Source organism: Phoca vitulina, unplaced genomic scaffold, assembly GCF_004348235.1.
Source record: "Phoca vitulina isolate PV1807 unplaced genomic scaffold, GSC_HSeal_1.0 scaffold33, whole genome shotgun sequence".
NCBI lineage: Eukaryota > Metazoa > Chordata > Mammalia > Carnivora > Phocidae > Phoca > Phoca vitulina.
Window position 1 is genome coordinate 21,668,126 of NW_022589736.1, and position 26,095 is coordinate 21,694,220.

Here is a 26,095-nt window from a genome sequence, read left to right on the forward strand (position 1 = left end):
ACAAAAGGCCCACATAGCCCCCGATGTAAGTGAATTCCATAGCATGTAATAAATGTATTACTAAAGCTGTTTGCACTTGATATCAAAACAGCCAATCAGAAGGAACTGATTTGGGGTGGGTTTTTTTTTTTTTTCAGTTGTCAATATTTTATTTTCCTTTTGTACCATGTAGCCATAGCAATGGTAAAAGCAAAGGGCTAGTTATCAGACTTCCAAGATCGGCACAAGGAAACATGCCTACATAGAACAATAGCACTTTTTCAGTACAGAAGCTATCTTTAAAGTCCCTGTCATCTGTATAGTGAAATTTGCTCTTGGGGAATCTCTCTCTTTTGAGGATCTACCCCCAATAGAAAAAAAAAAAATCAACTGAGCATTTCATATAAAGAAAAACAACTTGGTCTACTTCGCCACTGAATCTCTGAGAAGCAGATTATCTGTATATTTTGGGTTTGCTTGTTTTTTTAAATCCATCTGGTTTTTATGACTTTAAGTTAGGGGACGATTTGTTTTCTTCAATGCGTCCGTGTTTCTCAAAGTATGTTCGTGGGACCACCAACATCAGAAGTTCCTGGGATGTTGTTAAATACGATTCCCAGGCTCCACTGCCAGACTCATGAAGGACCTCCTGAGGCAGCAGCATGGGGATGTGCATTCCCAACATGCTTCCCTGAGACTTATCCACAGAGAGTTTGAGTACTATAGCCATGGGGAGAAAGGAGAGGGAAAAGGGGGTCTTCAGAAGAGAAAATACGGAGAGGATCAAGGAGAGGAAAACAGGGTAACATTTCCCACTGTGAGTAAGACAAGAAGATGTAGCACAAACACCTAAATAATAATAGCCTGGGGCTGACAGGAAGAACACAGAAAGCCCACTCTGAAGGTGCTGGTCTTCTCCTTAAAGGACGAGGCATGACTATCAGTGAGAGCTGGGGGACCAGGAGGAGAGCGAGGTGAGAACTAACACAGGCCACAGGCTCTGGAGGCTCAACCTGGATGCTCAACCCAGAGGTTGCCTTCCAGTAACAGCGCAGTACTTTACATACTATTCTCGAAACACAGAAAAGGTGATATGGACTGAATGTCGGTGTAACCCCAAAATCTACATGTGGAAACCCCAGCCCACCCTCAATGTGATGGATGCATTTGGAGGTGGGGCCTTTGGAAAGAGATTAGGATAGATGAGGTCATGAGGGTGGAGCCCTCATAATGGGGTTAATGCGCTCAAACACTTCGGGAGAGAACACGCCTCCCCTCTCTACTCTCCACCATGTGAAGACACAGCAAGAAGAGAGCAAGAAGGCACCCTAAAGACAGTCTCACCAGAACCCTGACCTGCTGGCATCCTGAGCTCAGACTTCCAGCCTCCAGAACTGTAAGATATAAATTTCTGTTGTTTAAGCCACCCAGTCTGTGATACTTGGTTAATAACGGCCAAAACTGACTAAGACAAAGATAGTCCCGTAAAAGTTATCCCATTAAACATAAGTTGTTGTCGGGCTTCTGAACTATGACCAAATTTACGTCTCTGCCAATTCAGTTAAAACAAACAGCTAATTTCATCAAAATATTCACCAATTTCTTGATTAAACTCCTCTCTATTGGCTTAAGAAGCTATGAGATATGAAAAATACAAGTAATTTTCTCCTTTCTTGCTTGAAGAAGAAATTAAACAACTTGGACAATTCAACAAGCCACAGTAATGTCTGAGTGCCCTTTCCCTGAGAAGATGAATTACTACACACAGCAGCATAAATAGCAACAAATAGCACATATGTTGTTTTCAAAATTCCTAGGAGAGTTTCATTGTCCAGAAGTTTTCATTTCTCTCTGTTTGGGTGTTGTTATTGGAGAACAGAAAAGATGGTGCCCACCGAGCACACTTGGCCTGGGGCCGTAATCGGTTGATACTGCTGTCTGCTATTTCTGTCCCTTTGAAGTAATAACTTGGTGTACCCACAGAATCTGGATGTTGGCTGCAGAGTAAACCTTCTGTGTCTGGTGTCTGGTCCGAAAAAATGTAGGGAAAAAAAGAACAGAAGAAATCTCACTAGGACAGAGCAAAACCATTTGGGGAATATCTGGATGTGGTTCAGCATCATTTTAAGTAGAACACAAAGTGCATATACACAAAAAAATCTTAACTGCTCTCTTCTCTTGATATTTTAAAACTTCCATGTCACTGTCTGGAGGGGGTGGGGGGACGTGGGGGCAATCAACTAAATAAGTGAACAGAGAAAAGAGAATCACTCATGACTTGACCAGGTCCTAAATCATTGGCATTTACTGGATATGTGATTTCAGATAAGACAATTAATTTCAGTGGATGATTATCAATTTAGGGATATGCACACCTAGCATCATTACCTTGAGGGGATTAAATGAGCTGACATATATAAAGCCTTTAGCACACTGCTTAGCACAGAGGAAGTATTTAATAAATGTTAGTTCTATTGTCACTGAAAAATAAAAGGTAAATAAAGCAACCAGCTCTTCATTTTCTTTCTACTCATCATAGATTTATATGGACACAACCTGAAAGTGTCAACTTTATAATCATAGAATGTGAAAGGGCGGTTAAGAGCTCACCTGGCCTGATATTGTATTTGCCAAATGAGAAAAACTAAGGGCCACAGAATCTCAGTGACCCAGACGAGATGCCGGATCTAGAATGGGGATTCCCCCATCTTCCTGGGCAGTGTGCTTTCCTCTAGACCCACTCAACATTCTGAATTATTTTACTAGTTCCTTTCAAATGATAAAACATCAAAAATGCATCAAACAGTTGATAACAGGGGCACCTGGTTGGCTCAGTTGGGAGAGCATGTGACTCTTGATCTCAAGGTCGTGAGGTGGAGCCCCAAGTTGGGTGTAGAGATTACTTAAAAATAAATAAACTTAAAAAAAAAAAGAGTTCATAACAAATCAAAGGGACTCACCTCACTCTGCATCTTCTGAGCTTCCTTTGAAGCTTGATATGAGGGTGTCTCAACAAATTCAAGCATTGATTTTCCCTTATTTTTCTCATACTCTTCTTTGTATTTAACCTTCATTGAAAAAAAGTATAAAAAGCACATAAAGCTCATAAGCCTTTATGCAAATAGAGCAAAGTAAAATAAATATATCCAAAATTAATCATCCTAGTTTCTAATATCATATTATTCTGGCCATTTGGGTTGGTCACTGGGTTCCCTGTGGTAAATGACATACAAAAAAAGTAAACAGGTAATATATAAAAATATTTAAGGACTAAAAATAATTTATAACTACGAAATGTAGTTCTAGGACTTGGATGAAGTAAATAGCTGCGATATATAGCTATATCTCATATTTGGGGTTAATATGTATATGCTCATGGTATACACATATATACATAGAGACAGAGACAGAGAAAGAGAGAGATCCCTGTGATGGCTTTGAATGTCAATCAGTAAATCATGAACAAGGAAGAAAACATAGGTGTGATTCTCTGTCTTCCTATCAAAGGGAAGACAGTGTTCTCTGGGACTGCCGACTTCTTCCATAGACATTGGGTAATACAGAGAGCTTTTATGTGATTGTTTTCAGTTTTGCCCTGCATTATTTAATAATATCATATCATGAATTATTTATTTCAATTACAACCAATCTCCATCTTATTTTAGTTTATAAAATGATCGATATTTTCTATCTCCTAATAAGAGAAACTAGAATTATATGTAAGCTGTCAGAGTGATCGGCTTTTCTTAGCAATATACCTTTTAAAATTAAATTGACAGAAAAGTTTTGATCATGATTCATTTCATTCAGAAATGTATTTTCATTAAAATTCTTATGTGTAAATAATTTTTTGAAATTGTTTCTTAAATTATATAATAATAGTAGTTTTAATGATGATTAAATCCACAAGCAGTTTTTCAATACTTAGAACTTTGTGGTAGCAGGAAATGTAACAGGTTTTTAAATTCCTATTTGTGGGCCTGTTTTTGTTTCAGAGAAGTATGATAGAGTGATCAATGAAAGTGTCTGAAGTGTAGTAACATACTAGGATATGTAATAACATATGCCAGGATAAAACTTTGTGGGAAAAATTAAATAAAAATAAGAATACAAAGAGGAAAAAAAATGTACGTTTCCAAACTTTAAAGGAGAGCCAATTTGTTTTTTTTTTAATGAAGGTGGGTATCAAATCATTAAGGAATTTATGTTCCACAGGATACATTTAATGGAATGATGTAAAATTATATCTTAATAGATTCTGGAATGACATCTTTTGCAACTACTGAAACTCAGAATAAAAAAATGTATAGGTAACACCTCTAAAGGGAAGATTTTTTTTTTTATTTCTTTCAGGGAATACATAGAATTTTATAGTTGAAAGAAACATTAATTAATGTAAGGTAATTTTTAATAACACTTCTAACTGATCTGAGAAATTCTAATAAATTTCGCACCTGGAAAATTAATTTCACAGCTCACGATAACAAATGAGTGCACTATAAAAACTGAAATCCTCATGAGATTTGGTCATCGTTTAATTAATTGATATATCATAAGTTTAAAATTGTGTGGAATAACTTATTTTATGAAATGCTTTTACACTGAAACATGGTTCCAGCTTTCCCACCCCAGTCATATAGAGAGTAGTGTCTGAGATTTTCTGAAGCGATGTTCACTTTCTCAGGAGGTACATTCTATTCAGCAGCCGCACCTTCTCAGTGGAGGTGCATGGCAGTGAGTGGCTAAAGGGTCCAGACAGGAAGGGCGCACACCTGACTCTGGAGCGTGGCATTGCCTTTATGGTGCAGGTGTTCAGGAGCATCCGCGTCAAAATGATACATTCCTTTGTTTTCCTCAAAAAGCTTTCTATACTCTCGCTGAAACAGAGAACATGAACATAAATTCAGAATAAAAGAGACGAATTAGAACAACCATTACTTAGGAATGCAAACTGAAAAATACAAGCCAACAAGAGCTGCAAAGCTATCAAGTCCCATTGCAGTGGGCTGCTCTTGTAGATTACTGCCACTGAGTGAAACGGGCAATGCACCATAGACCAGCAGCTCTAGGTGGTCAATATGAGACACCCTAGAGAAGCAGGGGACAATTAGCTGTCAAAACAACATAAAAGACGCTGGGGAGTGGCAATGGAAAAGCCAGTGATGGGACTAAAGTGAACAAGCAAGGTGGGCAAAATAAAGGCGATTTGTCCAGGCTTATCCTAGAACAGAAATGTGTTTGATAGTGCCTACAAGAAGAGAAGGAAAGAAAAGAAGAAAGAACAGAACAAAGGAAAGCTGGAGGCAGGAAAGGAAAGAAGTTGTGCATGAGGGTTCAGCCTTGAGGAAGACTGACGGGTCATAAGGAAAATAAGAGAGTGAGAAATAATTCAACTAATTTTCCTAAAAAGGGAGGGTAGGAGGTACCTGAAAGAGAAATAGAAGAGTCTGGGTATAGTTCGTTGAATTTTTAAGGTGAAGAAATTGGATTAAGACTATTATTTAGAGACACAGACAAAGTGGTGAATTTGGAAGAGATGCCAAATCTGGCAACCATGGGACACCAAATACAACAGGCCGCGATGAAACAAAAATTGCTTTGTAATTTCTTTCATTGGAGACCGGACACTTTGTCATTTCACCTTATTTGGAAAAGACTTCTAGAGGTAAATGGTAACTCTCAAAGACTCAAGGCTTCCGAGACTTCAGCTAAAGCTGGTTGCTCGTTCAGCAGTGAGGATTTCAGGGAAAATGGCAATGTTGTAGGACGTAAGAAGTAAGCCGCATTTTGAAAGGGAGTGGGAAAGAGCTGGCCAGAACAGAGCTGACATTCGGGTCGCTGCTCCAGGGATCTGAGAGTGAACCAAGAAGAAGGCCAGAGCCAGGGATGGGAAGGATGGATGCACACGAAAACGGCTGTTCCATGGGGACACAGCGTCAGTCCCCAGAGGCACTTCTGGGTGATTAGAGCACTAAGACGTGTGTCCCCCAAAACTCTAGCCAGAATAAAGTGAGGGAGTAAAACACCCCAGGAAGCTCATGAAAGTGTTCCCGTAGTACATCTGTCAAGAAGAGAACGAGGGCACCTGGGTGGCTCAGTTGGTTAAGCGACTGCCTTCGGCTCAGGTCATGATCCTGGAGTCCCTGGATCGAGTCCCACATCGGGCTCCCTGCTCGGCAGGGAGTCTGCTTCTCCCTCTGACCCTCCCCCCTCTCATGTGCTCTCTCTCATTCTCTCTCTCTCAAATAAATAAATAAAATCTTTAAAAAAAAAAAAAAAAGAAGAGAATGAGCTCTAAATTTTGGCTCCTGTGCTAATTAGAAAAAATAAATAAATAATCTCAAAGAATAACAGTATACTTAGAGACTTTATAATTTACTTAAAAGTTAGTTTATAATATGCAAATAAAATAATCATGAATTGAACATAACACACTAGAATATACTCCATACCAAGTTAAAATCCAGAACTAGTAAAGCCTAGGATATTATGTCTGCAATAATGGATATAGACTAAGGAAAGGTCAATAAATACTGTCCCCAATGATCTATTTTAGTGACAGAGAATTTCAGAAACTCTTATTTAAAAAACAAAAAACAAACAAAACGTGTTTGAAGGAAGATCTGCAAAAGAATTTTCAAGACCTGCTGTTCCTTATGTAATAGTCTCTGTTGCCTCCTAGTGGGAACGACACAGAGTAACATGCAATACATATTTTTCCATTTATGCAAAGTTATAAAAGAAATCGAAAGCTACTAGAGCTCTATTTTCCAGGGGGAAATGGTCCTTCAAAACTTTAGTTAGTACAGCTATTCAAACTCAAAAGGATTAATTTTACTCTACACACTATGTGTTAAAAAAAAATGGTGATTTATACCAAAGACATTTACAGGTCTTTAAAAAAACAGCCATTTATAACCAACTGACAACTAATTTTGGCAGAATGTCTATTAAGCACTTTCTTATTCAATCTTTTGCTAAAATTAAGTTGCCTTTATAAATCAGCAAGATTCCAATTCTCCCCACATTAAAATCTAAAAGAGGGCAATTCTAATGTACAATAAATTTTAGCCAATGTATTATCATACAACTTTTATAAACAGACATTCCGCGTAACATATTTGAGTCTTAAACTTTCTCTCCCATGAAGTAATTATTCAGTCACAATTTTTCTATGGAGGAAAAAAATCTATAATCTAGGCAAAAGCACCACCTGAACCAAATTTAAACTTTTAAAATGGTATATACAATAAATGTAATATATGACTTTGCTAAATTTCTCTGCTGAAGTGGTGATAGGAACAATTTATATTAAGCTGTGATTTTTTTCGCCATATAAAACAAAGGTCAATATTCTTGAAGAAAATATTGCCTAGGAGTGGCATGTATTCTTCCAGCTACCAAATTTTTAAATTACCACCATGATATTTTTACTGTCTTATTTGTGCACAAATCCTCATGTCCTCAGGAAATTTAACTCAAGTATGGATGGAGAATAGTCAAGGGCAGATGCCACTCAGTGATCAAAATGGGATGGCAAAGACTAAAAGTGAAGAAAGCAGCAGACTCTGAGAATAGAAACGTACCGACTTTTAGAAATATCCCTATGAATCATAGAGGAAAACGTGAACCTAAAAGGGCCACTCGAGGAGCAGAGAAATGTGTGCAGAAGTGGGAGGATGAGACTTGAAATGGCACGAAGCGTGAACGAAGTGTGCCGGACCTGAATCTAATTCTGCACCTGATAGTCCTCTATGCCTCCTTGCCTGCCCAACAGACAGCAAGAATGACAGACTGCTTTTCTTCCCAAGACCAGGGATAAAAGTCAGTTAATTAATTTTAAAATCTCTGTGAGTATGAATTATTTACACACGTAATCCATTTCAAGAAGGATGACATCGTTGGAGAAAGGAGGATTACAAAATAATGAACAGAAGTTCCAACACATCAAAGCCAAAGGTAGACATTTTTAAACCTGAATTGAAGCTGTATCTCATTATTCAATAGTTTGGGAATCAGGTCTGGACTACAGATTTTTTTTTTTTAATCCAGGACTGTGAGCATATCTCCTGAAGACAATTGTTTTCAGATTCCTTTCCCAACAGAATTTTCCATCTGATCGTACCTGGCCCAAAGCAGATATTCAATACATCTGCATAATTTTGATCGAGTGAGTGAGCCTGTAATTATTAAAATAGGTGCAGAAAAAACTCGAGGTCAAATTACAGTTCATCATCACCGTGGGCCATTCTGAGACGTCGGCAATGGGGAACAGGTGAGCCGGGGCCATCAGTTTGAGAACCGGCGAAGTCAGGGTCCGCACGCTCCAGCAGCTAGGAGGTGAGGTCTGATGGAACGACCACTTGGCAGTGTGCACAAATACTTTCATTAGGACATGAAAAAAACACTGGCTCCCCCTAATTGCTCTGAAGAAAATGTGGAAACCCTCACAAGACTAAAAGTAGAGTGTCAATGTAACGTAGGATTTATTTTCAGGGAAAATACAAATTAGACTAAGACAATTTTGTATGTTACCGGGGCCTAGTATCAGACACTCTGCTCTAACCTGCGTAAAATAAAAGATCCTTGATTTAAGCCTGACCTTCAAGTGGCTTCAATCTCACTGGGAAGAAGAAAGAAAGAACTCTTGTCCATGCACTTTGAAGCGTAGGTGTTCAACAAGAAAGTTTGCATTCAAGAGATGTTAAAGAGCTAGCAAGAACCCCCTTTGTAAAGCGACAGCTTTGGTGGGATTTAAGCAAGCTGGCCACTACTTTCCAATGAGTTAGTCATCCAGGGAGGCGTGGCGCCCTGGAAGGAAGGAGGTGCGCTCAGGAGCACTGCAGGCATCCCGGCTCCGTGGAGACACACGGCATCTCTAGTTGCCATCCAACAAACTTACTCGGCTGAGCATTTTGCTGGTTTTCAAAGCCTGGTCTAAAAACAGGTTTGGGAGATCTGAGACTGGCTCGTGCATACTTTGAATGTCTTTCTTGTACTTCACCTATGAAAATAACATGGAACAAAATACCATCTAGGAGAAGAAAAGGTGCTTTTGCATTATCGCCATCATTATTTTTAATACATCATAAAGTACCGTTTAGTGGTAAATTAACAGGCGAATTTCCAAGTAGCCACTAGATGGTGCTCATTCACTACTGAATGAGTAAAAAAGTTACTTCTGGGGACTTGAACGTATTTTGATAATTGCTTTTATTGTTTACATATTTTAAAAGGCTGGTGTTCAGAGAATCAAGTAATTTTAATAGACATTCTGTTTTCAAAACAAAAAGATTAGCAACTTTATTCTTTAGAAATTACTACCTTATTTTAATTACGCTTTGGAGCAATTTCAAGGGTTTTTGGTGTTTTTCATCCTGTTGCCTTATAGACCTTTTTCTTTTTTTACCAACTCTTTTGAAAATATAATAATATTAGTACTCATCATATTAAAATATTAATACAAAATATTTGATCACGTATTGTGTGATCAAACCACTTTACACGTAGACACGTAGCACATATTTAATCTCCACAACGACCCGAGTGGAGAGGTACTTTAAGTATCTCCATTTTACAGATATGTAAACTGAGGCACAGAAAGATGCAGGTATAGTATTAGGAGGTAGAACAGGATCCAAATCCAACCAATCTGATTCTAAACCTCGTGCTTCCAAGCACTATGCTCTAGGTTCCTTTAAGTGTATTCCAAATCTATTTGCTTTACACTTTTACATACACACACACACACACACACACACACACACACACAGGATAAAAACAAATAAGAAAAGGAAACCATTCTGATATTCCCAGTGATCCCAAAAGACCCATTTCAACTGTTGGTAACAAATACAAGTGAGTTAAGGCACACAAAAAACAATACCTACTAAACATCAGTGAAAGTAAGGTATGCTCAGTCCCAACCACCTGGCAGGAGTTGAAAGGTTTAAGGGATCTAACAAAGCAACAGTTCAACAGTTCTTCATCTTAATACATGTAAAGGTACTCCCTACGCCCTTCAACAATAGCAAAGTGGTCCATTTTTCCCCGTTTCTGTTTTTACATTCTGCCTAATTCTAATAAAAATTTAAGGCATCTTTTCTTGTAAAGTGAAACTTGATTATTTTTTTAAAACATAGGACGAAACCAAATCTGTGAAGAAGTATTTCACAGCATTTACATAAGGGATAGGAAAGAAGCCATAAGCCATTACAAGTGCAATTTCTGAAATTTTCTTTATTATAAACTACCATGTACTAGGTTGTACTTTACCGAAGCCCAATTTCCTGGGTATAATTACATGAGTTAACTATTGTCACAACCACTAATTTAAGATACTACACACTACTTTTTTTGTAAAACTCTGTAATCTATTTCTACTCTTGATCACATATACTAGTTTTATTAGCAATACTATTCTTACTTATTAACTAAATAGCAATCAGTAACCATTAATAGTAACTTACAATAATACATGTTTCTCAAAAGGCTTCAGGAAAATATGCTTCAGGGTTTTCAATTAAAATTACTTGGAAACTACATGATCTTGATTAAGTATAAGTTATTGCAATACACTCGGATTCTGAAAAAACAAGAATCAAAAGATATTGAAAATAATTTTCTATGAATCACAAGACATGAGGTACAAAGTAACTTACATCGCTCACCAGTGCGGTGGCAAGCTGACTTTGCCTAAAAGAAGCATTTTCAAGAGGATTGTAATGATGTTTCTTAACCTTCATTTCATTATCAAATTTTTCTTTGTATTTAATCTGCCATAAAAGAAAAAAAACAGGGTAAATTAAATAGCACATGTATCTTTAAACTTTCAGAATGACACAGCTGATTTTTAATTAGATCAGATAAAAGCTACCTTAAAAACGAATGGTAGAAAAGTTTAAATTCGTGGTATTTTTCCCCTGGTAAAGCTTAATTAGGCATAAAAAATTTTTTTATGGAAAAACCATCTCTACTTGAACATTGATCATAAATGCAATTAGGCATGAACTCAAATCCTATTAACAAGAATTATACACTAATATCTCAGGATTTTTAAATGTCAGTTTCCATTTCTGCACTCTTATAATCTATGATGAATTAGAAATTGAGACCACAAATGAATGAAAGTCTATCACATTTAGAAAATGGAACCTGAGCCCCAGCATTTGAATATGAATTTTCCTGAGGGAATTATTCCAAATACAGGACATGGTTTGGACTACGGTTTTTTCTCATCATTTCCCATTTGTTCAAAAATTCATTTTTAGGGATTACATTTTCTGAAATGTCCTGGGTCTATTTAATGTCAATTTTTATTCCTCTGCTTCAGCTCTCTGCAGTTGTATTCAGCAGCAAACTATCTGTAACATGCACTCTGAATTATTTTTTCTCCTTTTTAAAGTAGTCTTAGGGCAATCCAAGAAAGGATTATCCACTCATTCTACAGAACTATATAATTCTCTATGGATAGAGAAATATGTGAATGTAGGTTATGATAACTATCTGAAATACAGATACAAATTCTTTACCAAAAACAAAAACAAAAACAAAAAAACTAGTTACTCAAATCTCACACCTCGTTGGATGCCTGTCTCCAGGAAGGGATGCACAGACCTCAAAAGCAGAACTATTTTGTTCTCTTGTCATAGTTCTACACTATTACAATTCTCATCATATTTTGTGTCCTTACAGGATTCTCATAATGCACCTTTATTCATACATCTTAAAGCCCTGCCTCGAAGTAATTTTTATTAAGAAGCAATTTGGGAATGGCTCACATTATCTATTTTAATCGAGTGTATATTGGGTGATGTCTTCCTCAAGGACACATGTCAGATACCTGTGGGAGGAAGATAGCTAGTGAAAATCTTGGGGGGAAATACATTTGGAAAAGATTCCAACATGGTTTACAGGACATATTTTCTGTTGAGGTTCTTTTTTTTTTAAGATTTTCTTTTCTTTTTTTTTTTTTTTTTTTTGACAGCGAGAGAGGGAACACAAGCAGAGGGAGTGGGAGAGGGAGAAGCAGGCTTCCTGCTGAGCAGGGAGCCTGATGTGGGGCTCGATTCCAGGACCCCAGGATCATGACCTGAGCTGAAGGCAGAGCCTTAACGACTGAGCCACTCAGGTGCCCCCTGTTGCGGTTCTAACTGCTAATAATAGCTTTCTGATTTTCACATTGTCTTACAAATTCAAGCAAAACCTCATTTATTCTAATAGTTTGGGAAGGACTCTATAAAACAAGAAAAAAATCTGATTTTGTAAAAAAAAAAAAAAAATATTTTATGTCTTGTAATCAGGAATATCGCCAACGAAATTAATTTGGACCTCATTCACTACTTTCCATAGCCAAGGCTTTCCCTACCTGGTCCTCCCCTAAATACACAATTCCATTCCCTTTGCACTCTCCACATCCTTCTGCTAAGGGCACTCTTCACCATATTTTAATCTGTGCTTTTGTCTCTCCAGGTTTTTAGTGCCTAAAGGGTATTTACTTGACAATGAGAGAAGACTCTCTTAACTGACTTCTACTTGAATGGCACTCTTGACTCAGCCAGATAGGCTAACACTCTCCACTTACTGAGTAAAACATTCTAACTGATGGCCTGGGTGCCCTGAACATGCTCAGCTGGTAGCTATTTACCCATCAACCAATTCAGCTATGCAGTCTTGGCTTGCATCACGTTTTCCTTCAGTTATTCAAATTCTCCAACCCCAGCCACCATAAGTGTCTTAGTTACTTATTAGCTAAGTGGCAAGAAATAGGTTTATATCCTCTCTGAGAACCGAGAGCCTGTCCTACTGTCTGCACACAACACAGAGCGGGTAGAACTTGGAAATTAACCTGACACATTCTCACCCGCTCTGAAACCCGGCATTTGTTCTTCCCAAGTGAAGGTATGTTTTTGAAAAACCATCATCCATCCACATTGTGAAGACTCATCCTACCTCACAGTAGGAACTCAACACAGGCTTGGTGTAATGAGTAGAGGAAAAAGAAGTCATCACAATGTGGGTGGATGATGGCTTTTCAGAAGTCCATGAGGTAGGAGGGGTTCCTTCCTGAGGTTGGGAGTGTGACCAAGATCTACTCTGTCAAGACTGGAGTCAGTAATCTTTCCAACAGCAAATCTGACTGGATCACACTCACTTAAAAGTGGTTTAAAGGTATGCCCAGCACTTCTACTCCCATTAGCTAGGAATATAAACTTGCCAAAAGTCAACTGAGTTTGTCCCTAACCCCGTTTATGCTAGCTGTATTTATCATAATCACATAATTTAATTTAATACTGCAAACACTGACAAATTTACCGTAAAAAGAAAGTTATCCCTATGAAACTACGTTATTTCCATGAAAGACTTAATGAGAGCAATTCCCTAAAAAAAAACTGCTATCAAATTAAGGGTAGTCAAGACAACCAGAAAAGTCAGGAGTGGGATGTAAATAATGTAGAAGTTTCTGGAACTCAGAGAGACTGGCAGTATGTCTGAGCAAAATGTCTTTCAAAAGGCAAATCATAGACCAATGCATTGTGATTATAGTTTGCAAGAAAAACAACACAAAACTCCAAACCACAGCTTCGTTTGCAAAGAAAAAGACTTTTTACTACATCAAAAGTTTGGTGAATAAATGTACATATATGCGTTTTGTGTTAAACTAAAATGTTAAGGTACGTGTATGATCTTTATACTTCCTCCTTCAACTACCTTCTTCATTTAACTGACTGAGTACAGGTCTGAATAGGATAAAAGGCTTCCACTACACATGTATTACTATATATATATATATGCATATGTGTGTTTATACACCTGTGCCCACTAAGTCCCCATCTGTGAGCGAGGCCCTGGAGACATTCAGTAAGAAATAAATTTGATCACATCCAGGCATGACTGGTGATGATTAAGCACAAACTCCAGAATGGTGAGCTGACTGCAACAACAGAGAGCAATGGGAGGCCATGGACGGTGTTTTGCGGTGGATCCTCTTCAAGTCTGGGGAACTGAGGGTATGTACATTACGGCTTGAAGAGAGTGTGCTTAGTGAGTGGAAGGGGGGAGAGGCATGAGTAGGGGGCGTCCTGATGGAGTGTGCCCGAGGGAACAGCACGTGGAAGGGCAGAGAGAGGCACGCACAGCATGGTCAAGGAATTTAAGAACACAAGGGTAGCGGAGGATGGAGATTACAGGAGGGACTGGAGAGCTGGAATGACCAGGCCCTATAGAGCCCTGTAGCTGTCACGGATCTTGGTTGTCATCCAAAGGCCAGTATGAAGTCATTTTACGCATGTCTGTGATTTGAGTAGATTTGCTATTGGAAGGATTTCTGACTCCAGACTTGACAGTGTATCTTGCTCACACTCCCAACCTCAGGAAGGAAGGAACTCCTACCTCATGGTAGGAACTCAACACAGGCTCAATGTAATGAGTAGAGGAAAAATGAGTCATCGCATTGTGGATGGATGATGGCTTTTCAGAAACATACCTTCACTCAGGAAGAACAAATGCTGGGTTTCCTAGCAGGTGAGAATGTGTCGGGTTAATTTTCAAGCTTCACCCGCTCCGTGTGCCCTCTGCCCCTCGTGTAACTGTGCTGGCATGCAGAGGGTAGGAGGGGTTCTCTGTGCGACAGATGATATAACCTGTTTTTGCCACTTAGCTAATAGATAACTAGATGTTCATGGTGTCTGAGGTGGTAGAATATGAATAACCAAAGGAAAACTTGATGCAAGCCAGCATTGCATAGCTGGATTTTGATTAGATTTAAATAGTTCAATGCAAGCAGAACCCTGCATTTTTTTTCACCTGATGTTTTAAAAGATAAATTTATATAATACTACCCTGTTATTAAAGATGAGTTTTCCCTGGAAAGACTAGATTGGACTATTTTCTAATTTGGGACAGATTTCAGTTATCTGTGCATGTCTGCTCTCCCGTCTGACAGTGAGCAAGGAATAGATCTTTATTCATTTTTTATCCCAGTGCTTGGCATAATGCTCTGAATAGATTTGGCACTTACTCTATGTTTATTAAAGAAATATAAATTAATTATGAACATGATAGGCAAAAACTCTCATGACTCATAGAATGAGTCACACCCTGAGACAGGTGTTGGAACTATAATACCTCTCTAATTCTCCAAGTCCACACACACACATATATGCACACACGCATGCGCATGCACACACACAGTCACTGTTAAATTGATTGGAATTCTATCCCATTAAAAAGAAAAAGAATGTAAAAGGAAATGGAAAACAATAGACTTTAAAATATTATATTGAATCTGTATTGCACTTTACAGTTCCTGCTGGACTTTTATTCACTCACTCATTCATTCATTCATTCATTCCAGAAATATTTATGTAATGCACACTCTGTGTCAGTTACTGGGCTCAAGAGTGCTGAGGAATCAGCTGGTAACTGTGTTCAAATACTTGAAAAAATGTAAAAATGGCATTTGTTCTACTGCAGAAGGTAAAGTTAGTATTGACGGGCAAAAGTTTTAGCCAACGAGATTTCTGCCGATTATAATGAAAAGAAGTTACATTTTGGTTACTACCTGTAGGATATGTAGAAATTATTCCACTGAACATGAGAAACGTTTTCTTGAAAGCCTTCTCTGACCTCCCAAAGTAGAATATGTCCTGCTGATATAGCTTTGAAACACCCCACATTTGCCCAGTCACACAGATCACGCCCTTGCTTTAATTATCTGCAAAACTGTCTGTGCCGCGGGTCTTCCCCATTAAGCTGTAAGCTCAGTGAAGCGGGGGCTGGATCCGTCCCGTTCACCCTTGAAAATCTAACCCCAAGCACAGTGTGTAATATCTGCTTCAGTAACTGTTTCTATCCACGGATGGATAATATTGAGGAGGAATTTTTTCACTGAAAAGCAGGACCAGGTAACTTCCATGGTGTCTTCAAATTTTGATATAGCCTTGTGATAGATTTTGATGAGAACTTTATTTTTTTTCATTCCTTCAGCATATTTTTACTTAGAGTAATCGTTTTTAAGTTTTAATATCCACCTCAATACCTCAAGATCATTCTTTTTATTTTTTTTTTAAAGATTTTATTTATTTGACAGAGAGAGACACAGTGAGAGAGGGAACACAAGCAGGGGGAGTGGGAGAGGGAGAAGCAGGCTTCCCGCTGAGCAGGGAGCCCGATGTGGGGCTCAATTCCAGGACCCTGGGATCATGACCTGAGCTGAAGGCAGATGCTTAACAACTGAGCCACCCAGGCGCCCAAGATCATTCTTTTTAAAATGGGAAAATAGGGCGCCTGGGTGGCTCAATTGGTTAAGCGACTGCCTTCGGCTCAGGTCATGATCTCAGGGTCCTGGGATGAGCCCCACATCGGGATCCCTGCTCAGCGGGGGGTCTGCTTCTCCCTCTCCCTCTGCCTGCCATTCCCCCTGCTTGTGCTCTCTCTCTGTCAAATAAATAAATAAAATCTTTTTAAAAAATTAAAAATAAATAAAATGGGAAAATACCAGTTTTGAAGGATCATCTAAGTACATGATTCTACTTTCAAAAATTGTTAGCATTCTATCTATTCAGTTGGTATTTCCTGAGGGATTCTCTGTATTAACCTCTATGCTGGGCACTGGTTTTACTTGTTCCTGAGGATAACAAACTCACGTTTAGGTGATATAATCAGAAATGATCAAGTAGGCATTACTGAATACCAGAGATCACAGAATTGATGTTTTGGGGAGAATAATAAAAATCCCAAATTCACATTCTTTCAAAATATGCATGGGAATTTGGTATGCCTCACATGTCGTGAGCACTGGTCAGCTTAGGTCCTAATGAGGGTGGCCTGGGGGCATAAATTACACTTCTTAGGAATAACTGGGTACATAAAATAAGCTATTCAGAACTAAATGCCATTCCAATGCAATATTTTCCTGAAAGTATTTAATAGAAGTCTGATATTTTAAAAATATAACAAATTATAATAAAGTACTCTCGTGACATCACTAATTAAGCACAGAGTAATGCAAATGATCCCAAAATTTGTGATTATACTTCATGCAAAATCATGGTTATGTCTGCATGGAGGTTTGAAATCCATTCACACCCTTTTTTTCCATTCACACCCTTAATTCATGATTCAAATATAGAAATGTATTACACACTATCTCAATACAAAATTATCTCCCTCAGACTTATTCGTCTAACCAGCACACGACTCCTTTCTGGAGAACTTTATTTTTTTTTAAGATTTTATTTATTTATTTGACAGAGAGAGACACAGCGAGAGAGGGAACACAAGCAGGGGGAGTGGGAGAGGGAGAAGCTTCCCGCTGAGCAGGGAGCCCTATGTGGGGCTCGATCCCAGGACCCTGGGATCATGACCTGAGCCGAAGGCAGACGCTTAACGACTGAGCCACCCAGGCGCCCCTGGAGAACTTTATTTTTGAAGATTTTACCACTATTATGCACTGGGCTATACCCCCTAAAACTTGAATTTTAAAATTCTGTCTAGCCTTCCCAGGTTATTTCTGTAGTATGAAATTAGTTATTTAAAATATATCTGTCACTCTTATCCTTGTAATAAACGTAGTAAGAAGCAAAGTGCTGTGAAATTTATCTCTCTCTAAGCTTGAGTGCTCTGTGTGATCTGATTCAAAAATGCCTAAGGAACAAAAATGCAAGGGTTTCCCTCATTAATTAACCACAGAGTAAAACACTGACACCCAACAGTTTCTTACCTCTTGCTGTAAGGTTTGTGCTTAAATGAAGTGAGAGAATAGCTAAATGGTTTCAATGGGTCCCTTGCTCACCTTCTGACTGGTTCACTCACTCACTACACATACACACCCAACATCCTATTTTCAACCCACGCTTCACACAGCTGAGTGTCTATCTCTTCACCCACACTCACATCTCTAGAGGCAATGCTTTCCCTTGACCAATTGGTTTCTCAAGACCATCTGAGAAAGGGAGAAATAGGCATTGGGTTGGGTGATTTTGCTATGATTTTAAGGTAAATATTACCCCTTATGCCTAAGTCAATCACTTTGGAAATAAATGAAAAGTTACTTACACTCAGGATTGATTTTATTTACATTATAAATATCATCAAATCTAATGGTCCTGATGTTTACCAACTTTTTTTTTTGTAATATAGGAAAGGTGTAGAGGATCAGAATCCTAAAAGTTTATAAGGAATTTTAACAGATTTAGCAAGACTTTCAGAGGCCCACACTTGGAGAAAACAGTGGGACAGTTAAACTACAATAGTATCACTTAAATTCATTCCTCATAACTGCTTCTGGACAAGGCAGTGTTTCAAAGATCTGAAGCCTGACTTCTAAACCCTGTAGTCCGAAGCTTCGCCACAAGGGGCGCTGGGCTCCGCAGCACCACCTATGGATCAGATTCAGAGTCAGAAAAAGGCAGAAAAAAGCAGACCCCAAAGGAAAGCTTTTCATCACAGCCAGAGAAACAACTGTTAGGAAGAAAATGGAAACTCTGATAAGTATACCTTAATTATCGGCAAAAATGAAAAGTAAACAACACGTACCTATACAATGCCACATATCTATACCTCCAATTTTGGATGAAATTGAACTAAAAGCTGTCAAAGAGAGTATAACCAGATTTTTATGTAGAACTTGCCATAAAATTAATAGTATTTCCAAGTCTGAATTTTACACAAAATCATATCCCTGTCCTTATTTCCATAACAAAATAACATCTTACTGATTTTGCACCAACTGTGAATGATCTAGAGAAATTTGTTTAATTGGTCTATATATATTTATTGAAGTCCAGTCCATGCCATTCTATAATGATGAATTAAACACATGTCAACCCTGTCCCCATGAAGCCTGCTGTGTGGTAATAAAGGAGATATTTAAAACATACACATATAGGGGCACCTGGGTAGTTCAGTCAGTTAAGCGTCTGCCTTCGGCTCAGGTCATGATCCCGGGGTCCTGGGATCAAGCCCCGCATAAGGCTCCCTGCTCAGCGGGGAGTCTGCTTCTCCCTCTCCCATTGCCTCTTTCCCCCATTAGTGCTCTCTCTCTCTCAAATGAATAAAGAAAATCTTTTAAAAAAACATACACACATATATATAAATATATGACTAGTACAAATTGTGTTAAGAACAATAAGGAAAAAGAACTGAGAATAAAGGAGAGAGAGAAATACAATTTAAATTGGCAACTCAAGTACATGACCTTGAAGCCAATACTTGGGTGTAAAGAGATTGGCTGGGAGAGTGCTTGCCAGGAAGGGAAATGGGAGATTCTCCAAACCAATTAACATCCCCATTCAATTTGAGGACAATATTTATAATTAAATTTTAATGGCAATCTAAAATGTACTTTTTATGTTTCAAACCCATTCTTATCAATATGTCACATGCAATTTTAGAACAAACACTAGTTATTATAAATACAAAAGTTTCCTTGATGTTATAAAACTAAAAGAATTCCATTCATCACATAGATAAATTTCTAGTAATAAATTAAGATGATATATGAATATATTAAAAATTAACCGCTCTTAGAAGAATTTTTTAAGACGATGGCTTCAACAGTTACTCCACTAACATTTAAGATACTTATAAATACACCAATCTCATTATCTTGGCAGACAAGATTTCACTTTAATTTTTTTACTGATTTTTCTCTTAACTACTTGACCATAATTTTATGTGCCTTCTAGGTTTAAACAAGGAAACTTTACAACTAGGGGGGCAAAGCTATTGTACAAGTTAGCAGGAAGGGTTTTGTGTTTCCACTACCTTTTCTGGGTTCAATCCCACAAAGCATAATTTACTGGTAAATTGGGAGAATTCTGCCCCTTGCTTTCTCATTCTCGGCTCTTCATCAGGCAGCTCTTACCGCCACAAACCTTGAGCACCATCTCCTCACTCCCCCCCTTCCCTGACACAGTGATCCTGGTACCATCTGCTCTCTCCTTCCCGCCCCTGCCCCCAGGTCCCCTGCTTCTTGCCATTCCTAAATCACTTTCCTTCTTGATATTTCTTTGCCTTTGAGTGCTCCTGTATTCACAATCTGACATTAGGTTAGGAGCAAGAGAATATTTAGGTGATCTTCAGAGTTGCCGATGAAAATAATAAAGCAAACTTTCTGCCCTTGTCTCTAGTTCATACACCTGAAAATACAAATGGAACATATCAAGTTCATTCCAGAAGTCCTATATATTCACCTACCCACTTTTCCTTTCTTCTGATGAGCTTTTACACTATGAGAGCAGCAAGAATGTCATGGAGAAAATAAAGATAATAGATACAATGTAACTTGCAAATTGCAACCTGCTTAGGTATCTGATTGTTCAGTTGCTAAAGGATTTGGATTTTTTTAAAAACCTGCCTAAAAACCGAGATAGGAGCAAATGGTAGGATTTCTGGTGACTGAATTTGAAATATCAAAATTAAAGCTCAAATACCAAACTTTTCTGCTAAGAACTCTCAAATAAGATCATGAAGGAATGATTTCCAACTGGAATCTAACGGCCAGTGTGGCTATTCCTGCTTCAATCTGTGCGTAAATTCCTGTAAAAGTGCAGAGTGAAAAGCTATTCTGAATATCGGCAGTTAAATTATTCTTGTGAAGTTACATAGCGTTTCTATTAGCCAGGCAGCATTTTAACCCTGACAACAAGCCTAAGAAGTAGGTATTGTAGTCATTCCCATTTTACAGATGAGGAAGCTGTGTCCAGGGTCACTGAACCAGCAAGAGGCAGAACCTGGAGTTTAGCTCAGGCAGTCCTGCTCCGGAGCCCATTTTCCTAACCTCTCAACCAAACCATACTGTTTTTCTAGAATCTGCTGCTTCTCCTATACAGTCGATGGGAAGTCTTTGTCCACAGAAAAGGCCGAAGAAGAGTTGCTGAATGTGCGCTACTATGCTCTGCCTCTTCAGGCCCTGCCCATCTCGGGCCCTGGACGAGAATGTGTCCCCAGGCTCTTAGCGCATCCACAGCCTCCTGAGTCATAAAGTTGTTCTGTAAATGAGAGTGCCTTCTACATCATAAAACAGTGAATATGAGGCACACTGACATTCAGGTGTCTCTCTTTTACCCTCTTTGCTCATTTTCACCCCACGACCAGCAAGTTGTCCCAAGTTCTGAGCACCCCATGTGTGGACCAAGATGGTAGCATCCCAGCTGGCCTCCGGGACGCTCTCCTCTCATGCAGCCTTATCTCCTGCACGGTGCTGCCATGCTAACCTTCCTTAAATAGTATCTTCTTCACAATGCTTCTCTGCTCAAAATTTTCTGTGACAATTCATTTCCTACCTGAAGGAGGGTACTTGAGTGGAGGGTACTTGAGAGACTATTGTTAAAATGGTGAGAAGTAGTAGTGGTGACTCCTTTTCTCAATTCAACTCTACAACGCTCCCGATTATTACATTTGAAATCACTTTTTCTTCTGTACCTTTTCTTGTATAGAACATATTATTCCTATTCTGCTCCATAAATATGGCCCGCAGTCCAAATGAATACAACACTGACCCATTTACCATCATCACAGCATCTCAACTCCTCCCAGATTTCCATGTGTATTTATGATTCCCCTCTCCTTGCTGGGAGTCTCTCCTGTCTGTCAGACCCCTTTTCTCTGTCCTGCACATTCCCAACCTTTATTTGGGGTCTTCCCCTGAGCAGACCTTTCAGTCCATCTTAGCTCAAATCTACCTGTTACACCAAACCCTTCCAACTATACACCCCTCACTGATGTCCTTCTCCACACTCACAGGACATGACAGATAAATGCTTTACTGGCATTTCTCTTTCTACTAGTAAATTTGAGCATCATTTAAAATGTTTATTGACTATTTTTGTTATTATGTTGCTCTTCTATAACTGTTCATTCATCTCCTCTACTCATTTTTCTATAGGGCTTTAGTCTTTTTCTTTTCAATATTAAAGAATTTTTTATACTCTAGATATAAAAATGTTCTCATCATTTGCATTACAAATGCTTTTCCAAATATTTGAAGACCACTGCTCTTCTTTCTACATTTTAAAAAGCTTTCCTCAGACACTTCCTTCTCCATAGACAATCTAATTTACTTAATTTATTCAAATATTTCATTTGATTCAAAATGCTTAAAAAGTCTGTTTGGATTCTAGCTGGAATTGCATGGGATTTTTTTTTTAGAAAAAATTTTCAAATTTTATTTATTTTTTTAAAATAAACTCTACCCCCAACATGGGGCTCAAATTCACGACCGCTAGATCAAGAGCTGCATGGTCTACTGACTGAGCCAGCCAGGTGCCCCTTGTGTGAAATTTTTAAAATTAATTTTGGAAGAATGAACATTTCTATGATACTGAGTACTGAGACTCCTGAGCTAGAGCATAGTTGGTTTTCTCATTGGTTCAGGTGTCATTTCATGTTCTTCAGTCTGATTTTATAGTTTTCTTCATTTACACCTCTCCATTTTGAAATGTCATCCAACTTTTGCAACTTGAGGAATGCATATTTTCAAAGGTGAAAACACCATAACTATATAAAAGTTGCTTTTGATGCTATTATTTTTAACTTGGCAAATATTATCATTTTCATTTGAAAGAGTTTTAATTCTATGGTCAGGTATGCTTAACTATCCTTTTATAGCTTCTGGATCTCCGGTCCTTTTAAGACCAACTCTGTCATCCCTATGTGATATATATATTCTCCTGGGTTTTCTTTTAAGATTTTAAAATTATTTTATTGTTTATATTCACATCTCTAATCCATCTGGAATTCATTTTGTATATAGGTTAAGATTCAGGTCCAATTTTATTTTTACTCTGATGGATGGAGAGTTATGTCAGCACCATTTATGAACTAATATAACTTTTTTCCCACTGACTTGAACCAACACTTTCATCATATATTAAATTTTTATACATATTGGAACCTATTTCAGGATTTCCTATTCTATCCTACTGATTATTTTATCTCTTACTGTACTAATCCCATATTGATTTAATTTCAGTGGTTTTATATTATGTTATGGTAACCCATAACTTAAGTTCTCCTTCACTGGTCTTCATTTTCATACTTCTAAAGGCTCTTCTCAGGCATTTCCTTTCCATTCAAACTCTAAGATCATTTATCCATATACTTGAAAAAATCTATTGGCTTGTAATTGAAATTGCATGACATTTGTATATTAATTTGGGGAGAGTCTCAATTTTTATCTACCGAGACATTCAGCCAAAAACATGACATGTCTTTATACTTTTTCAGATCTTGTTTAATGTGCTTCCATAAGATTTCAAAGTTTTCTTCATTTGCATCACCTCTTTCTTATTTTGTGATTAAATTAGAGCATATGAAAATCGATATTTTATTACCTAGTTAAAAACTGTGTGTATGTGTGTATAGATAGACAGCAATCTAATTATTGACCTAATCTAATTTAATTGATACCACGATTGCAGAATTCTAGAAATCCTAGGAAATGTGACAACATGGCTAACCTCATTGAAAAAGGTTAGACTTTGAGCCGGGAGAAAAGAAAACTTTGTTTTGCGCTTAAAATTGGACTCATTTTATCTCTTACTGAAATTTGTAATTATTGCAATCCTATCTGAAATGGTTTCAGAAACATTATCTTTGCATATTCTTGCAATTAAAGATATTATCTAAAATGAAATAGTTTCCTGTGCCACTAGAAACAAAATCTCTGAATAAAATCATTGTGGAATCATCACTAGAGTCTTACTTGACTAGAAAGTTTAGAAGCTTCCACAGCATGTTCGAAATCTGGTCTTCCGATTACAGCAGGCTCTTTATTCATTTCTCCTTGCCCTTTCTTGTATTCTGCCTAAAATGAATAAATAAGAGAATGTTAAATATTTCTACTTTCCAATGAAGAATTATATTAATATTAGCTGAAATAAAATATAATAGACCCTCTATCCATAAAAAAACATTCCTTACAATACACCGAACACAAAAATGCTGACTGGTAGAACAGAAATTGACTTAGTGTGGTTAATCAAATTCAACTTTTTTTGTAGTAAATTAATTATTAAATTTGAGTCTATGTATCCTGTCATCATCATTGTGCTTATGTATAAACACTGAAAAAAAATTAGGAAAAATTACTGGAATTGAGATCCTGCCTTCTGCAGACAGATAGCTTGTATGGCTCCTTTCATCTTAGGAACTGATTTAACTCCGTTTGGTTAGCATCAAGTTAAATCTTGTAAATAGTTATTAATTTTTAAGTGAGTATAGTCTCTGTTATTCAAACATTTGGTCTGTGTGAAGCCATCATTTTAACCAGGGTGCAAGTTATGTTTAAGTAAAATGGTATTAACCAGTAAGGATATCTTGGAGAAGATATGATAAGAAAAGAGCCAAAATGTGTAGAAAATGTACAAGGGTAAATGGTGGCAAAAAAAGAATCTGCACAATTAACAGTAGCACAATAGAAACAAGGCCAAGTGAAGTTCTTTGGGACAGGGAAAGGTGAGAGACCAGATGACTAACAAAGTTGACTTTCAGGCTGAGGCATCCAAACGTTACCTTAACGCCCGAAGAGCACTTACTTCTCTTAAAGTATGACAGCATTAGCCATAGTCAAGGTGAATTTGGGCAGTTTCTGCATATACCTGAATAACTTACACAGTCAAATGGATATTTCAGATAAAAAACTTGAGATGTCATTAATTCAGATTGATTAATTTCACTAATTAAATTAACCATTCAACCACCAAAGTCATGTGTTGTCTCCTGAAAAAATAAGAAATCATTTCTGCTCAAGATAACAAAGAGAGATTACATTGCTTATGATCTTGGAGATCTGTGTTGCCATCTTGATGTCTGGTCTGTTGAGATCCGCACTGTACATGTGGGTGTCCTGCACATCTTTTCTATAAGAAATCTGATCAAAGAGACAGTTTTGATTGAAAGAAAGAAAAAGAAGAAATTAGTAATTTTATAGAGCTACCAATCTTAATGTCTATACATCATTTATCCTTGCCATAATCATCTTAGAGAACCCACCGACCATAAATTGTTTTTTTAATTTTTTTATGTACAACATTTATTTGAATAGATACATTATTTTCTCTCCCATACCTAAGTCTCACTAGCATTACTGCATATGAACTGGATTCATACAACCTAAAAAATGTGAGCCCAAGACTTGGGCACAAAATCAATCTTACAGAATCTTACGGAATTCTTGTGGAATTATCACCTTAAAAGCATGTCATTACGTGTAAGAGTGTATGTACATATTCACACACAGAATATCCTCAACAAGGGCTTTAACTTGCCCATCACACAGTCTCAACCCCCAGTGGATGCAGGGTAAGCCCAGTACATGAGTGTAGAAAAATCACTTCCTGGGGTGAGGGTGTGTGAAGCTGCTCCTCTCCAGCTCTCTCTTCTTTTTCTGACTGGACTCTTAAAATGCCCATGTCTGGCAAGTCTAGTCATGTGTACTGATATTTTTATTACCTAGCAAATATCAATGCAGTGACTTGAGCCTCCAAAAATAAAAGCAATGACATTAAGGAACATCCATTCTCTGAATGTACATGAGATACAATCAAACCAAAGTGTGGAAAATAGACATTTAAAGAGAAAAATGCATGTAAATTTTACCAAATGTACTTTAGACAATGGTGGTTATTTAGATTAACTCCACTGACAAACAGGAGGCAAGACCAGATGAGAACTGGTATAACATCCCACAGTCAACACCTCACCAGTCTGTCCATTTCTCTGCTTCCTGAGGTCAGTCATGAGCTGAAGGAGTATTTATCTATTTTCCAGATGTAATTCTATTTGGCAATATCACCAGGGGCTGGTCAACTTGTCCATTACATTAGTTCTATTAAAGTTCTAACGCAAAGGGGGCAGCAATGGTCATTTTTAAGACCTTCATTTTTTTGAGGCATAGAAAGGTAAAACATAGAAATGTAAAACAACATCAATACAAAATGCACAATTAATTATATTTGTACAAAACAAGTATTTCTATTGTTGCCTGGAGACTTTCCACAATAGCATCATCTAAGGTACTTACTCAAAAATTAGATTCCTGAGGTCCATCCCCAACCCTACATAATAGAATTTCTGAAGAATCTGCATTTTAATGAATTCTCCTGTTAATCAA

General features: G+C 37.7%; 1 protein-coding gene across 3 annotated transcripts in view; it reads right to left on the minus strand.

Annotated features, from left to right (window-relative positions):
- NEBL (nebulette) overlaps positions 1–26,095 on the minus strand; it is a 341,920-nt gene that overhangs the window by 58,776 nt on the left and 257,049 nt on the right. Inside the window, exons 6-11 of one of the 3 annotated variants that reach the window (XM_032425495.1) lie at positions 24,752–24,853; positions 23,687–23,788; positions 10,641–10,754; positions 8,882–8,983; positions 4,752–4,856; positions 2,940–3,047 (exon numbers count right to left, since the gene is read on the minus strand). The exons of the other annotated variants lie outside the window; for them this stretch is intronic. Of the exons in view, the coding sequence (XP_032281386.1) occupies positions 2,940–3,047; positions 4,752–4,856; positions 8,882–8,983; positions 10,641–10,754; positions 23,687–23,788; positions 24,752–24,853 (633 nt within the window). The remainder of the gene's footprint in view (positions 1–2,939; positions 3,048–4,751; positions 4,857–8,881; positions 8,984–10,640; positions 10,755–23,686; positions 23,789–24,751; positions 24,854–26,095) is intronic. 3 annotated transcript variants of the gene reach the window in all.